The 14784-nt window shown below is 41.2% G+C and overlaps 1 protein-coding gene across 1 annotated transcript in view; it reads left to right on the top strand.

Moving 5' to 3' along the window:
• Window positions 1-3153: 3153 nt before the first annotated feature.
• CDC23 (cell division cycle 23) overlaps window positions 3154-14784 on the top strand; it is a 25955-nt gene continuing 14324 nt past the window's right edge. Inside the window, exons 1-7 of the mRNA XM_012477145.2 lie at window positions 3154-3328; window positions 3412-3484; window positions 7702-7839; window positions 11409-11451; window positions 12113-12218; window positions 12321-12453; window positions 14587-14764. Coding sequence (XP_012332568.1) covers window positions 3168-3328; window positions 3412-3484; window positions 7702-7839; window positions 11409-11451; window positions 12113-12218; window positions 12321-12453; window positions 14587-14764 — 832 coding nt within the window. The 5' untranslated portion in view covers window positions 3154-3167. The remainder of the gene's footprint in view (window positions 3329-3411; window positions 3485-7701; window positions 7840-11408; window positions 11452-12112; window positions 12219-12320; window positions 12454-14586; window positions 14765-14784) is intronic.

The raw sequence follows: 14784 nt of genomic DNA, 5'->3' as shown, positions 1-14784 counted from the left end.
GGGCTGGAGGGAGGGGAGAATGGAAAGTGCCTGGTAACAGATATGGGGTTTCTTTCTCAGGTGATGAAAATGTTCTGGAATAGGGTAGTGGTGATAGTTGTGCAACTATGTTAATATACTAAAAACCACTGAACTGTATATATCAAAAGGGTGAATTTGGCCAGGCTAGTGGCTCACACCTGCAATCCTAGCTACTCTAGAGGTTGAGGCAGAAGGATCACTCGAGTCCAGATGTTCCAGACCAGCCTGGGCAACATAGTAAGACCTTCATCTCTAAAGTAAAGAAAATAAAATTATCCATATGTGGTTGTACCTGCCTGTAATCCAAGATACTGGAGAGGCTGAGGCAGGAGGATTGCATAAGTGTAGAGTGACAGAGTGCTAGTTCTACTCAATTGAGTATTATATGTTTCAAATATTATGGTTTTTTGTTTTGTTTTGTTTTGAAATGGAGTCTTGCTCTGTTGCCCAGACTGGAGTGCAGTGGCATGATCTCGGCTCACTCCAACCTCCGTCTCCTGGGTTCAAGCAATTCTCCTGCCTCAGCCTCCTGAGCAGCTGGGTAGCATGGTGTACCATCATGTCCTGCTAATTTTTGTATTTTTGGTAGAGATGGGGTTTTGCCACATTGGCCAGGCTGGTCTCCAACTCCTGATCTCAGGTGATCTGCTTGCCTCAGGCTCCCAAACTGCTGGGATTAAGGCATGAGCCACTGTGCCCGGTCAACTTATGGTACATTTATATAATGGATTACCATGCAGTTATTAGGTATCATGATTTGGAAGAATATTAACTTGTGAAAATACTTTCAGCAAATTATCAAATGACAAATGTGGGCAGCACTGCAGTATGAAGCCATGTACATGGATGGATGAAAAACACAGAAACCAGTGATTTCCTTTGGGTGGGAGTTAGTGTTCTACATATTCTCCTCTTTTTTAAATTAATTAATTATTTAAAAAATTTTTTGAGAAGAATTTTGCTCTTGTTGCCCAGGCTGGAGTATAGTGGCACGATCTTAGCTCACTGCAACCTCCACCTCTTGGGTTTAAGCAATTCTCCTGCCTCAGCTTCTTGTGTAGCTGGGACTACAGGTGCACAGCATCACACCTGGCTAATTTTTGTATTTTTAGTAGAGATGGGGTTTCGCCACGTTGGTCAGGCTGGTCTAGAATTCCTGACCTCAAGAAATCCACTTGTCTCAGTCTCCCAAAGTGCTGGGATTACAGGCATGAGCCACTGCGCCCAGCATATTTTTCTTTATAGTTAATGTACTCTTCAAGTTTTTGCTATTAACATTACTTCTTTTTTTGAGGTGGCGGGGAGGTAGAGTTTCTGTCATCTGGGCTGGAGAGCAGTGGTGCAATCATAGCTCACTGCAACCTCAAACTCCTGGACTCAAGCAATCCTCGCACCTCAGCCTCCCGAGTAGCTGGGAGTACAGGCATGCGCCACCATGCCTGGATAATTTAAAAAAATTTTTTTTAAATGATAGTAGTGATAGGGAGGTCTTGCTATGTTGCCCAGGGTAGTCTTCAACACCTGGGCTCAAATGATCATCCTGCCTCAGCCTCCCAAAGCACTGGGATTATAGGCCCACAAATTGATTTTTTTAAAGGGTAAGATGAGCTGGGCATAGTGATTTATGCCTGTAATCCCAGTACTTTGGGAAGCCAAGGCAGGAGGATTATTTGAGCCCAGGAGTTTGAGACCTGGGCATCATAGGGAAACTCTGTCCCTAAAAAAATTACCAAAAAAATTAGCTGGGTGTGGTGGCACACAACTGTGGTCCCAGCTACTTGGGAGGCTGAGGTAGGAGGATCACTGGAGCCCAGGAGTTGAAGAATGCATAAAGCCTTGATTGGGCCACAGGCACTCCAGCCTGGATGACAGAGCGAGACCTTTTCTTAAAATAAATAATAAAATTAAAATTTAAAAATAGATAACTTCTAGATAACACCCAAGGAATGACAAAATGGTTTCAAAAAAATTCCTGAGAGTTGGTAAGATAGCATATTACTATGAAAGTGTAAAAACCAAAAACCACGGAAAATGTTCACGTAATGTTTAAGAACACGGGGCTTTGGAGTCAAATCTGGTTTATAGTCTAGACTCTTTCCTTGGAAGAGTGATAGAACTTCTCTGAGCTTCTGTTTTTCTATTTATAAAATTGGGATGATATGAATATCATTGTGCTGTTTTTAGGATTAAACCAGATTATACATGTAAAAGGGCAGAAACTGTTGCAGGATAAGTCCTCGATAAATAGTAAATGTTAACAATTGTTGTTAAATAAAGGTTATAGAAAAATGCTCTCACCCCACCTCCCCGCGGTACCGGGATAAGAAAGGGTAGACAGGCCGGACGCGGTGGCTCAAGCCTGTAATCCCAGCACTTTGGGAGGCCGAAGCGGGCGGATCACGAGGTCAGGAGATAGAGACCATCTGGCTAACATGGTGAAACCCTGTCTCTACTAAAAATACAAAAAATTAGCCGGGCGTGGTGGCACGCGTCTGTAGTCCCAGCTATTCGGGAGGCTGAGGCAGGAGAATCGATTGAACCCAGGAGGCAGCGGTTGCAGTGAACCAAGATCGTGCCACTGCACTCCAAGCAGTGCGTCAGAGTAAGACTCCGTCTCAAAAAAAAAAAAAGTAGACAAAGAAAAATGATTCTCCACATGGGGCGATACGGCCTCCTATTTTAAAGAAAAATCCAGAGGTTACCATGCATCTTTCCTAGTATATATATACATCACTTTAGTATAGAGTTGGCCTGAAACTACACCCTTTCTATTTTTCGTCCCATCACATCACTCCTAAAGTGAAAGTCACTCTCCCTTCTCCACTCTTTCTGGCCCCTACTCCCACCCCTAGCTTCCCAGTTCACTTTTCCGTCACTCATTTCCCTCTTCCCCGCCCCGCCCAGAGGTCGTGGCTTCCCCCTCGCCCCGCCTATTTCTTGTTCTAACTTTGCCGCCTCAGTAGCTCTTGGCCAATTGGGGGTGTAATTATTTCTTTTCCCCCGCCTCTTCATGACGTTGTCAGAAGTACGACCTATGATTAGTTTTTCTGGAGCAAGAGCCGGCCAATCACAGGCAGATATTTTTGGAGCAGATGGGCAACCAGTATTGTCGCTGGTGATTGGCTGGAGTGGCCCGAGTCGAGAAAATGGCTGCGAGTACTTCCATAGTCCCGGTGGCTGTGACGGCGGCAGTGGCGCCTGTCCTGTCCACGAACGGCGATTTCTCAGATTTGCGGGAAATTAAAAAGCAACTGCTGCTTATTGCGGGCCTTACCCGGGAGCGGGGCCTACTGCACAGTAGCAAATGGTGAGATGTTGGAGTGGGAAGAGACCGGGCTTGGACAGGCCTTGGGGGCTTGTCGAGCTGATCAGTTTGTGTGGGTGTTCCAGGTCGGCGGAGTTGGCCTTCTCTCTCCCCGCGTTGCCTCTGGCCGAGCTGCAACCGCCTCCGCCTATTACAGAGGTAAGGACATCTTTACTGTGAGCGCTCCCCGTCAACTCAGGGGTGTGCCTCAAGAACCACTGAGTGCCCTGTCACTGGAGGAGGGCAAACTGCTTAGCAGGAATGTTTGTAGAGGGAATTCAAGCATTTAAAAGAGCTGGGTGTTTTGAGTGATTTTATCCATGTAGTTTTCTTGAGTTTTGAAAGCCCTGGTGGTGGTGCTCTTATTTAAAACTGGAGAGAATTAGTAAACAACCATTGCTTATGATTTCAGCCTTTCAGGGCTTATAGCCAAACCTAGACATTAGTGCCTCATAATAGTAAATATTATTATAAGGAATTATTATGAGTATCTCATAATACCCAAAGGGATGAGAAGAATAAAAAGTTCTGGCTGGGTGCGGTGGCTCACGCCTGTAATCCAGCTCTTTAGGAGGCTGAGGTGGGCGGATCACGAGGTTAGGAGTTCAAGACCAGCCTGGCCAACACGGTGAAACCCCGTCTCTACTAAAAATACAAAAATTAGTCGGGTGTGGTGGTGCACGCCTGTAATCTCAGCTACTCAGGAGGCTGAGGCAGGAGAATCGCTTTAACCCGGGAGACAAAAGTTGCAGTGAGCTGAGATCGCCCATTGCACTCCAGCCTGAGCAGCAGAGCGACTCTGTTTAAAAAAAAAAAAAAAGTTTTTACAATACCTACATTGTTGTCTGATCAGCATAGCAAATAATGATTCAGTTTAGCTGCTGAGTTGAGACGACCTTGGGTTCAAATGACATTTGGCAACTTAACCATCTGAGCCAACCCTCATCTATGCAGTGATGATAGTACGAGTATCTACTCCATGGGGACATTGAGTTAATAATGTAGACTGCTTAGAAGTGTACCTGGTGCTTGCATCTATATTTCAGTCAAGTTCTTTATTAGTAGCACCAATGTGGGCAAGTGATTTCTAAGTGACAGCCTCCTCATTTATAGGTAATGTTAATAATTGCTGGGTTTTCAAGAAGATTAAATAAAGCAGTAAGGGTAAAGCATATGGTACACTCTTAAGTAAATTTTTTTAGTCAGTGCAGTTTATATCTTACTAGCTTTTACTCCTGTGCCCATTTTCATAGTGTCTAGGACCATCGTTGGTCCTAACTAGGATAAATAATTGTTTTTGTTGTTTAAATTTTAGATTCAGGGGCTACATGTGCAGTGTGCAGGTTTGTTACATGAATATTTTGTGTGAGTCTGAAGTTTGGGCTTCAGTTGAACTCATCATCCAAATAGTGAACATAATACCTGATAGATAGTTTACTTTCTTTCCTTTTTTTTTTTTGAGACGAAGTCTTGCTCTTGTTGCCGAGGCTGGATTGGAGTGCAGTGGTGCGATCTTGGCTCACTGCAACCTCCGGCTCTTGGATTCAAGCGATTCTCCTGCCTCAGCCTCCTGAGTAGCTTGGATTACAGGCACCCACCACCACGCCCAGCTAATTTTTTGTATTTTTAGTATACACGGGGTTTTACCATGTTGACCAGGCTGGTCTCGAACTCCTGACTTCAGGTGATCCACCTGCCTCAGCCTTCCAAAGTGCTGGGATTACAGACGTGAGCCACCGTGCCTGGCCAGATAGTTTTCAACATTTGCTTTCCTCCTTTCCTCTTTTGGAGTCCCCAGTATCTGTTGTGCCCATCTTTATGTCCATGTGTACCCAGTGATTAGCTTCCACTTACAAGTGAGAACGTGCTATATTTGGGTTTCTATTTCTGTGTTAATTCACTTAGGATAATGGCCTCTAACTACATCCATGTTACTGCAAAGGGTGTGATTTTGTTCCTTTTTATGACTGTGTAGTATTCCCTGGTGTATATGTACTACATTTTCTTTAGTGCACCATTGATGGGCACCTAGATTGATTCTATGTCTTTGCTATTGTGAATAGTGGTAAACAAGCGAGTACAGGTGTCTTTTTGGTAGAATAATTTATTTTCCTTTGGGTATATACACTCAGTAATGGGATTGTTGAGTCAAATGGTAATTCTATTTTTAGTTCTTTGAGAAATCTGTGAACTGCTTTGTTCACGGAAAGAGGCTGAACTAACTTACAGTTCCACCAACGGTGTATAAGTGTTCCCTAAATAGGATAAATAATTATTGAATAAGTAAATAAAGCATATTTATTGAGAAGTAGGGCCTCAGTACCTATTACCCTCTTCTGAGGGTTCATATTATACACAGGGATTTTACAGACATTGCAGAAACCTGACCATTATTGAATTATTGTTAAGTGTTAGCTATTGGTTTGTTTAATAGCTTTCAGTCTGCTATGAGAAGGATTGATTCAGCAGCCTCTTTACTAATTTGTTGTCCACTTAGTGTTTTCAGGTCTTCTCTAAGGAGTACCTCTAAAAAAAACCCCAGAGTAATGTTTTGATCTAAAGTTAAACTAGAGTAAACCTTAAAACTGTGATTTATTGGCTGGGCACGGTGGCTCACGCCTATAATCCCAGCACTTTGGGAGGTCGAGGTGGGTGGATCACGAGGTCAAGAGATCGAGACTATCCTGGTCAACATGGTGAAACCCCGTCTCTACTAAAAAATACAAAAATTAGCTGGGCATGGTGGCACGTGCCTGTAGTTCCAGCTACTTGGGAGGCTGAGGCAGGAGAACTGGTTGAACCCAGGAGGCGGAGGTTGCGGTGAGCTGAGATCGCGCCATTGCACTCCAGCCTGGGTAACAAGAGCGAAACTCCGTCTCAAAAAAAGCCTGTGATTTGTTTATTTATTTATTTATTGTTTTGAGATGGAGTCTTGCTCTGTTGCCAGGCTGGAGTGCAGTGGCACAATCTCCAATCACTGCAACCTCTGTCTCCTGGGTTCAAGTGATTCTCCTACCTCAGCCTCCCGAGTAGCTGGGACTACAGGCGTGTGCCACCATGCCCAGCTAATTTTTATATTTTTAATAGAGACGAGGTTTCACCATGTTGGCCAGGATGGTCTCGATCTCTTGACCTTGTGATCCGCCCGCCTCGGCCTCCCAAAGTTCTGGGACTACAGGTGTGAGTCACCGAGCCCGGCCTATTTATTTATGTAATTTATTTTTTGAGACAGAGTATTGCTCTGTGACACAGGCTGGAGTGCAGTGGTGTGATATCAGCTCACCGCAGCCTCTGCCTCTCAGATTCAAGGGATTCTCCTGCCTCAAGCATACACACCACCACACCTGGCTAATTTTTTTGTATTTTTAGTAGAGATGCACCATGTTGGCCAGGCTGGTTTGAACTCCTGACCTCAGGTGATCCACCCACTGAGGCCCCACAAAGTGCTGGGATTACAGGTGTGAACCACCATACTCAGCTTCAGCAATATTAAATTATGACAAAACTTTATTGAAGTATAAAAAATATAAGTAATTGCACAGTAAATTTCACTTATGTAGGAATTTAAAAGATGGGAGACAGAATAAAATGCCAGTATTAATGCTGAATATTTTATGTGACTCTCATTTTCCTCAAGTCAAATCTGTAAGATCAGTATTATTGACTTCATTTTACAGATGAAGAAATGGATGCTCAGAGAAGCTAAGTAACCTCCCTACCAATGTCCTGAAACCAGGAAATCAAAAAGTCAGAATTTGAATCTAGGTCCTTAACACCAAAGCCTATTCAACTTTCTACTACATTTGTAAAAACAATACGCATTTATGAGTGTGTTGGTTTAAGTTTTTAAAGGTTTGTTTTATCTCCATCTTTTCATTAAAAAAAAATATTTTAGAAAGAAAAGTTTGGCCGGGTGTGATGATTCACGCCTGTAATTCTAGCACTTTGGGAGGCTGAGGCAGGCAGATCACTTGAGGCCAGGAGTTCGAGACCAGTTTGGCCAGCTTGGCAAAACCACCACTAAAAAGACAAAAATTAGCTGGAAGTAGTGGCACACACCTGTAATCCCAGCTACTTGGCACCTGGGGCACAACAATCACTTGACTCTGGGAGCTGAGATTGTGCCACTGTACTCCAGCTGGTGACAGAGTGAGACTCTATTTCAAAAAAAAAAAAAAGAGTTCTATGGGCTTACTTGGTAATAAATATATAAAATTATATATATATAATATATATGCATCTATGTGTTCTGGAGTTTTAGGAGGAAGAAAATAATCATTTTTCTCTTACATCTTGAAATTAACAAATATGCTTTTTAGATTTGAACTTTTGTTGTTCTATTCCCAACCACTTACGTAAGTTTGTTTCTTTTTTAGGAGGATGCTCAGGATATGGATGCCTATACCCTGGCCAAGGCCTACTTTGACGTTAAAGAGTATGATCGGGCAGCACATTTCCTGCATGGCTGCAATAGCAAGAAAGCCTATTTTCTGTATATGTATTCCCGATATCTGGTGAGGGCCATTTTAAGATGTCATTCTGCCTTTAGTGAAGCATCCATATTTAGAACTAATGGAAAAAGTCAAATCTTTTAAATAGCTTTGCAATGGGCCACTGAATGAATGTACTTTATAAATACTTAGCATTAATAAAAAAAAGGATATCATAAAATTTAAGTTAAAAATAGTGGTACAGAAGAAAATATTCTTAGGAATAACTAACAGGATAAATAACAACCTGATTATTTGCTTTAGGTTATATAAGGTTCTTCATGCCTGTGAATTAATATTGTGTAAAAATTAAGTTAAAAAGCCTGGGCTGATTTTTAAATTTATAAATTCGTTTATCATTTTTATAGTATATTTGTTGTTTTTCTTTCATGACTATTAAAATTATGACTTTAAAGCACAATGCAAGTAAACCAATTTAATACTGTATTGAATAATTTAAGTATAATTTATTGTTTTACTTTGAAACATGAATTTACTTTCCTACTTTTTCTTAGTTGTTTTCTATATAAATTGATGTTAAAAACATTTTATATACTCCTCATTTCCTAGTATAGGTAGAGTATCCCTTATTTGAAATGCTGGGGACCAAAAGTGTTTCAGATTTCAGATTCTTTTCAGATTTTGGTATATTTGCATTATACTTACTGGTTGAAATAAAAAATACTCCAGTGAGCATTTCCTTTGAGTGTCATGTTAGTGTTCAAAAAGTTTTGGGCCAGGCGTGGTGGCTCACACCTGTAATCCCAGCACTTTGGGAGGCCAAGGCTGGTGGATAACCTGAGGTCAGGAGTTCGAGACCAGCCTGGCCAACATGGTGACACCCCATCTCTACTAAAAATACATAAATTAGCTGGGCATGGTGGCCTGTAGTCCCAGCTACTCAGGAGGCTGAGGCAGGAGAATTGCTGAAACCTGGGAGGTGGAGGTTGCAGTGAACCAAGATCACACCATTGCACTCCAGCCTGGGCAACAACAGCAAGACTCTGTCTCAAAAAAAAAAGTTTTAGGCTTTTAGGTTTTGGAGCAATTCAGCTTTCAGATTTTCTGATTTGATCAACTATTAGCATAGCTTGTATTTGTCAAGCATGGTAAATTCTTACAGTTATGGACTATGTTTAAGTCATCTTTGTTTTAATTTACCATTTTAACTTTTTTTTTTGAGATGCAATTTTACTCTTGTTGCCCAGGCTGGAGTGCAATGGTGTGATCTCAGCTCACCACAACGTCTGCCTCACAGGTTCAAGTGATTCTCCTGCCTCAGCCTCCCGAGTAGCTGGGATTACAGGCATGCGCCACCACACTGGGCTAATTTTTGTATTTTTGGTAGAGACGGGGTTTCTCCATGTTGGTCAGGCTGGTCTTGAACTCTTGACCTCAGGTGATCCACCCACCTCAGCCTCCTGAAGTGCTGGGATTACAGGTGTGAGCCACCACACCCAGCCCCATTTTAACATTTTTTTAAGGCAATCATCACCACCACCCATCACTAGAACATTTTTTATCTTGTAAAACTAAAATTCTATACCCATTAAACAGTAACTCTCCATTTTTCCCTTCACCCAAGTTGGACCCCTTTGCAACCACCATTCTAATTTCTGTTTCTGTGATCTGGACTAGTCTAAGTACCTTACATAAGTAGAATCATGCATTATTAGTCTTTTTGTAACTGGCTTATTTCATTTAACATAATGCTGTCAAGTTTCACCCACATTGTAGCATATATAAGGATTACCTTCCTTTTTAATGTTTAATAAGATTCCATTGTATTTATATACTACATTTTGCTTATCTCCATGAGTTGAACAAAGATATTTTGAAATTATGGGATTTAAAAAGTTAATCTTTCACATATAATCTATACCTGTGTAGAAACACTAATTTGGATGAGTTACGGTAGAATAGAACCAGCATTTGCTGAAGTTTGGGATAAAATAAAGTTCCTTAAGGCAAATATATAAAACATAAAAGGAAGCCTGGGCAGCACGGTGAAACCCTATCTCTACAAAAAAATACAGTAATTAGCCAGGTGTGGTGGCCCATGCTTGTGGCCCCAGCTACTTGGGAGGCTGAGGTAGGAGGATTGCTTTAGCCCAGGAGATGGAGGTTGCAGTGAGTGGAGATTGCACCACTGTACTCCAGCCTGGGAAACAGAGAAAGACCCTGTCTCCAATAACAACAACAACAAAAAAAAGTAAAAGAAAAAAAAGAGTCTTAATGTTTACACCTTTTATTTGAAAATAATTCCAAATTGACAAGTTGCAAGAATAAGAATAGTACAGAGAATAGTGACTTACTCTTTTTTTTTTTTTTTTTTTTTTGGAGATGAAACCTCCACCTCCCAGGTTCAAGTGATTCTCCTGCCTCAGCCTCCTGAGTAGCTGAGACTACAGGTGCATGCCACCCTGCCTGGTAGCTTCTCTCACCATCAATATCCTGCACCAGTGTAATACATTTGTTATAATCAATGAACCAGTATTGATACATCATATCAACAAAAGTCCACAGTTTACATTAGGGTTCACCTTGTGTTGTACATTCTTTGGGTTTTGACTTCTTTTTCCTTTCCATTTCCCCTTCCTTTCCTTTCCCCCCTCTTCTTTCTTTTTTCACATATTCCTGGTACATGAATCTTTCCTTTTTGTTAATAGAACATTCTTCATTTTGGATATGTCTGATGTTTTTTCACAGGGCATTTTATCTAGTGTTACATAATGTCCATAATCCCCTCACTGCTAAAGTTAATTTTTATCATTTGATGAAGATGTTATCCATTTTCTCCAGTGTGGTTACTATTGTTTCCCTTGCAACTCAACAATCTGTGGGGATATATACTTTAAGACCATGCAAATATCTCGCTCCTCATACAAATTTTTCTCTAAATTTAATATTTATTGCTAATTTTTATCTGAAGCAGTCTTTACTATAATGTTGCAAAATGATAATTTTTCTACTCTAGATAATCTGTCTACATTTACTACTCAACGCTTGGAATTCTACTTTAAGAAAGAGCCTTCCCTCCCTTTCCCCATTTATTTATCTGTTTAGTGTTGGTATGGACTCCCATATTTTTAATTGCACATAATTCATTACTTATTTTGGTGCTCAGATAACTCCAGATTTGGCCAGCGAGCCCCTGAAGAGTTACTTAAAATTAGTGACCAGTTGGGCAAAGTGGCTCATGCCTGTAATTCCAGCACTTTGGGGAGCCAAGGTGGGCAGATCACTTGAAGTCAGGAGTTCAAGACCAGCGTGGCCAGGATGGTGGAACGCTGTCTCTACTAAAAATACAAAAATTAGCCAGCCATGGTGGTTGGAACCTAAAATCCCAGCTACTCGGGAGGCTGAGGCTGGAGAATCACTTGAACCTGGGAGGCAGAGGTTGCAGTGAGCTGAGATTGCACCACTTTGCTCCAGCCTGGGCAACAAAGCAAAGCGAGACTGTCTGAAAAATAAAAAATAAGTGACTAAAAGTAGGTGCCATTTTGGCTGGACTTGGCCCTTTAGGTAGGATCAGGATGCTAGTTTTAGAATAACCTGAAAAAAAAGATCTATTTGTTGATTTTCTCTTACAGTCTGGAGAAAAAAAGAAGGACGATGAAACAGTTGATAGCTTAGGTACGAATTTTTTTCTTTTACCTTTTGACCTAAAAAGCAGGATTGCAAACTTAAATGCTTGCAAGAGCCAGGCAGGTAATATGAATGGTCTGAGGATAATCTTTGCAAATTGGAAAACACCTGGCTTATCTCAGTTGCCTTGTTGTACCTAGCTTCAGCTCAGGGCTGTGTTGGGGGAATCTGGGCATTGCATTGTGAGGTCTTTCTGTCCTTGGCCCTTCCCTTTTTCCTGCAACCTGAAGCTAGAAATTTAGAGTTTTAGTTGTGGTTTTTGATTTTTAAACATTCATAACGAATTCAGATTAAAAAAAAAAAACTATGGGTCTGACAGTGTGACTGTAAACCCATTAGTAGTTGTAATTTCTGGGATTCAGTAAATGGGTTGTGTAAGGTATCATTGGTAATCTGTGTTTGCTAGAGGTTTCAGGTTTAACTTTCATCGATGCTAGAGAGAATATCTGTGTCTATGAAAATGAGCTGGGTACAGTGGCTCACACCTGGAATCCCAGCACTTTGGGAGTCTGAGGCGGGAGGTTCACTTGAGCCCAGGAGTTTGAGACCAGCCTGGGGAACATAGAGAGAAGACCCTGTCTCTAGAAAAATAAATAAGAAAATGAAAACCAGCATCCTAACCTTAGAACAGAGACTATTTCTTTCCTAGGTCCCTTGGAAAAAGGACAAGTGAAAAATGAAGCTCTTAGAGAATTGAGAGTGGAGCTCAGCAAAAAACACCAAGCTAGGGAACTTGATGGATTTGGACTTTATCTGTAAGTGTTAGAGTAATTTGGAACTTGCTGTAACATATTCTTCTGAGTAGAAAGGAGCTATTACATAGCATTAACTTCTGCGATTATTTCTTTTTTTCCCAGGTATGGTGTGGTGCTTCGAAAACTGGACTTGGTGAAAGAGGCCATTGATGTGTTTGTGGAGGCTACTCATGTTTTGCCCTTGCACTGGGGAGCCTGGTTAGAACTCTGTAACCTGATCACAGACAAAGAGATGGTAAATTGTGATGAGCTATGTGAAAAGCCCTCTGCTTCAAGGCTTCTGTAATTCTGTTATAATACAGGAGTGGGGGAAGTTTTGGCAAGCCTTTGGTTATAGTTCTCTCATTGCTGCGCCTCTGGTGTCTTTCACTGTTTTAGAATTAAGTCTTTGAAAGACAGATGACTAGCTCTTTTTTGGTAGTTGCTGTTGGATTTGCATCCAGTTATATTAGAATATTTTTTCATATTCATGTTTTTACATTTCAGTTCTACTGTGACTTGTTTTTGTTTTTGTTTGAGACAGAGTCTTGCTTTTTCACCTAGGCTGGAGTGCGGTGGTACGATCTCAGCTCACTGCACCCTCCACCTCCTAGGTTTAAGCAATTCTCCTGCCTCAGCCTCCCAAGTAGCTAGGCCTGCAGGTACGCACAACCATGCCCAGCCTACTGTGACTTATTTTATAGACAATATTATTATAGTTTCTCCCCTAATCCCAGAGATGCTATAGGAAAGGTTTCTCTGCTATCAAAAACTGTATTAAAACATTATGGCCAGGTGCAGTGGCTCACACCTGTAATCCTAGCACTTTGGGAAACAGGCGGGTGGATCACCTGAGGTCAGGAGTTCAAGACCAGCCTGGCTAACATGGCGAAACCCTGTCTCTACAAAAAATATAAAACTTAGCCAGGTGTGGTGGTGGGTGCCTGTAATTCCAGCTACTCAGGAGGCTGAGGCAGGAGAATCACTTGAATTCGGAGGGTGGATGTTGCAGTGAGCCCAGATTGTACCACTTCACTCCAGCCTGGGTGAAAGAGCAAAACTCTGTCTAAAAAAAACAACATTGTTCAGGCCTTTTCTGAGCTGTCATGGATTCTGCAAAGATTCAGAAATTTGCTTATTAAGTAAATAATGTGTATTAAATTGTTTTTAAACTGCAGTCATTTTATTAGCCATTAGCAGAGGACATTGTCTATAGTGTTTATTTTGCTGTTCTTCAGTAGTTAATGGAAGCAACAATACACTTCCTTTTTTTGGCCTTAAAATCTTGTTTATTTCCCCCAGTAATGATTCATGTCACTAAATCTGTATCTGAAATCTTATCTTGGTTTACTTCTATTCACCTATGTCTAACTGCCTACTAGACTTTCATTGAAAGTTTGTCAAACAACCTCTGGATTCAAAATATGCAAAACCAAATTCCTTGTCTGGCCTACCAAATTATTTCTCCCAACTTGATAGACTCTTATTAGCATCACTGTTTACAATGACATCCAGTCTTGACACATTAGAGTCATACTTGTGGCTTCCTTTTCTCTTATCTCCCTTTATCTAGTCAGTCATGAGACATAACCGTGGTTACTTTCTTGTGTGCATCTCTTTTTCTTGGTTTCTTTTGTTATCTCAGTTGTCATCTGAAATTTGGATTACTTATAAGTAATGGATACTTTCTATCTAGAGTTCCCATTTTCATACTTCCCTGCATACTATTTCCAAACCTTTTTTTTTGTGGAGATGAGGTTTAACTCTCTTGCCAGGGCTGGTGTCAAACTCCTGGCCTTAAGGAATACTCTCCCATAGTTTCCCAAAGTGCTGGACTTGCAGGCTTGAGTCATTCCACCTCGCCTGTTTCCAAACTTAAAGCTCCCATGTCATCATGTCATTCTCTTACTGAATATTTGCAGTAGTTCCCTATTGTATCACATTATCTATTGTACCCTAGGATTCACTCTACCAGTTCAGTTTTATTTTTCCACTGCTTCCCAGTGCATAGCCTCCCCGAAAACCAAGCTAGTTTCCTCATCCTACTCACTCAAATTCATCATGACTGTTTTGCCTCTCCTTATGCTATTACCCTTGTCTAGACTCTTGTCTTCTTCCTCTTCCTCTTCCCTTTTCTATTCAAATCCTACCCCATTCTCTAAGACTCACCTCAAATCCTGTCTTTTCTTTGGAGCCTTTCCCAGCTAGGCACTTCCTCCCTATTGTGCTTATTAAGTCATATTCACTTAATCGGACTGCCCTGTTTTCATTACTAGGTGTTCTAATAAAATTTTAGTGATAAATTCCTTTAGACAATATAGTTCCTGGATGTTTGTTTGGAAGAGAGGTCAAGTTATATTAAGTGTGTCCCTCTCTCTCCTGCTGCCAGCTGAAGTTCCTGTCTTTGCCAGACACCTGGATGAAAGAGTTTTTTCTGGCTCATATATACACAGAGTTGCAGTTGATAGAGGAGGCCCTGCAAAAGTATCAGAATCTCATTGATGTGGGCTTCTCTAAGAGCTCATATATTGTTTCCCAAATTGCAGTTGCCTATCACAATATCAGAGGTGAGTGAATAAAGACAATG

This window comes from Aotus nancymaae, unplaced genomic scaffold (genome assembly GCF_030222135.1).
Source record: "Aotus nancymaae isolate 86718 unplaced genomic scaffold, 86718_ANA_hifiasm-v0.15.2.pri h1tg000064l_1, whole genome shotgun sequence".
In the NCBI taxonomy this organism is placed as follows: Eukaryota; Metazoa; Chordata; class Mammalia; order Primates; family Aotidae; genus Aotus; species Aotus nancymaae.
This window is presented reverse-complemented; position numbering and strand designations above follow the sequence as displayed.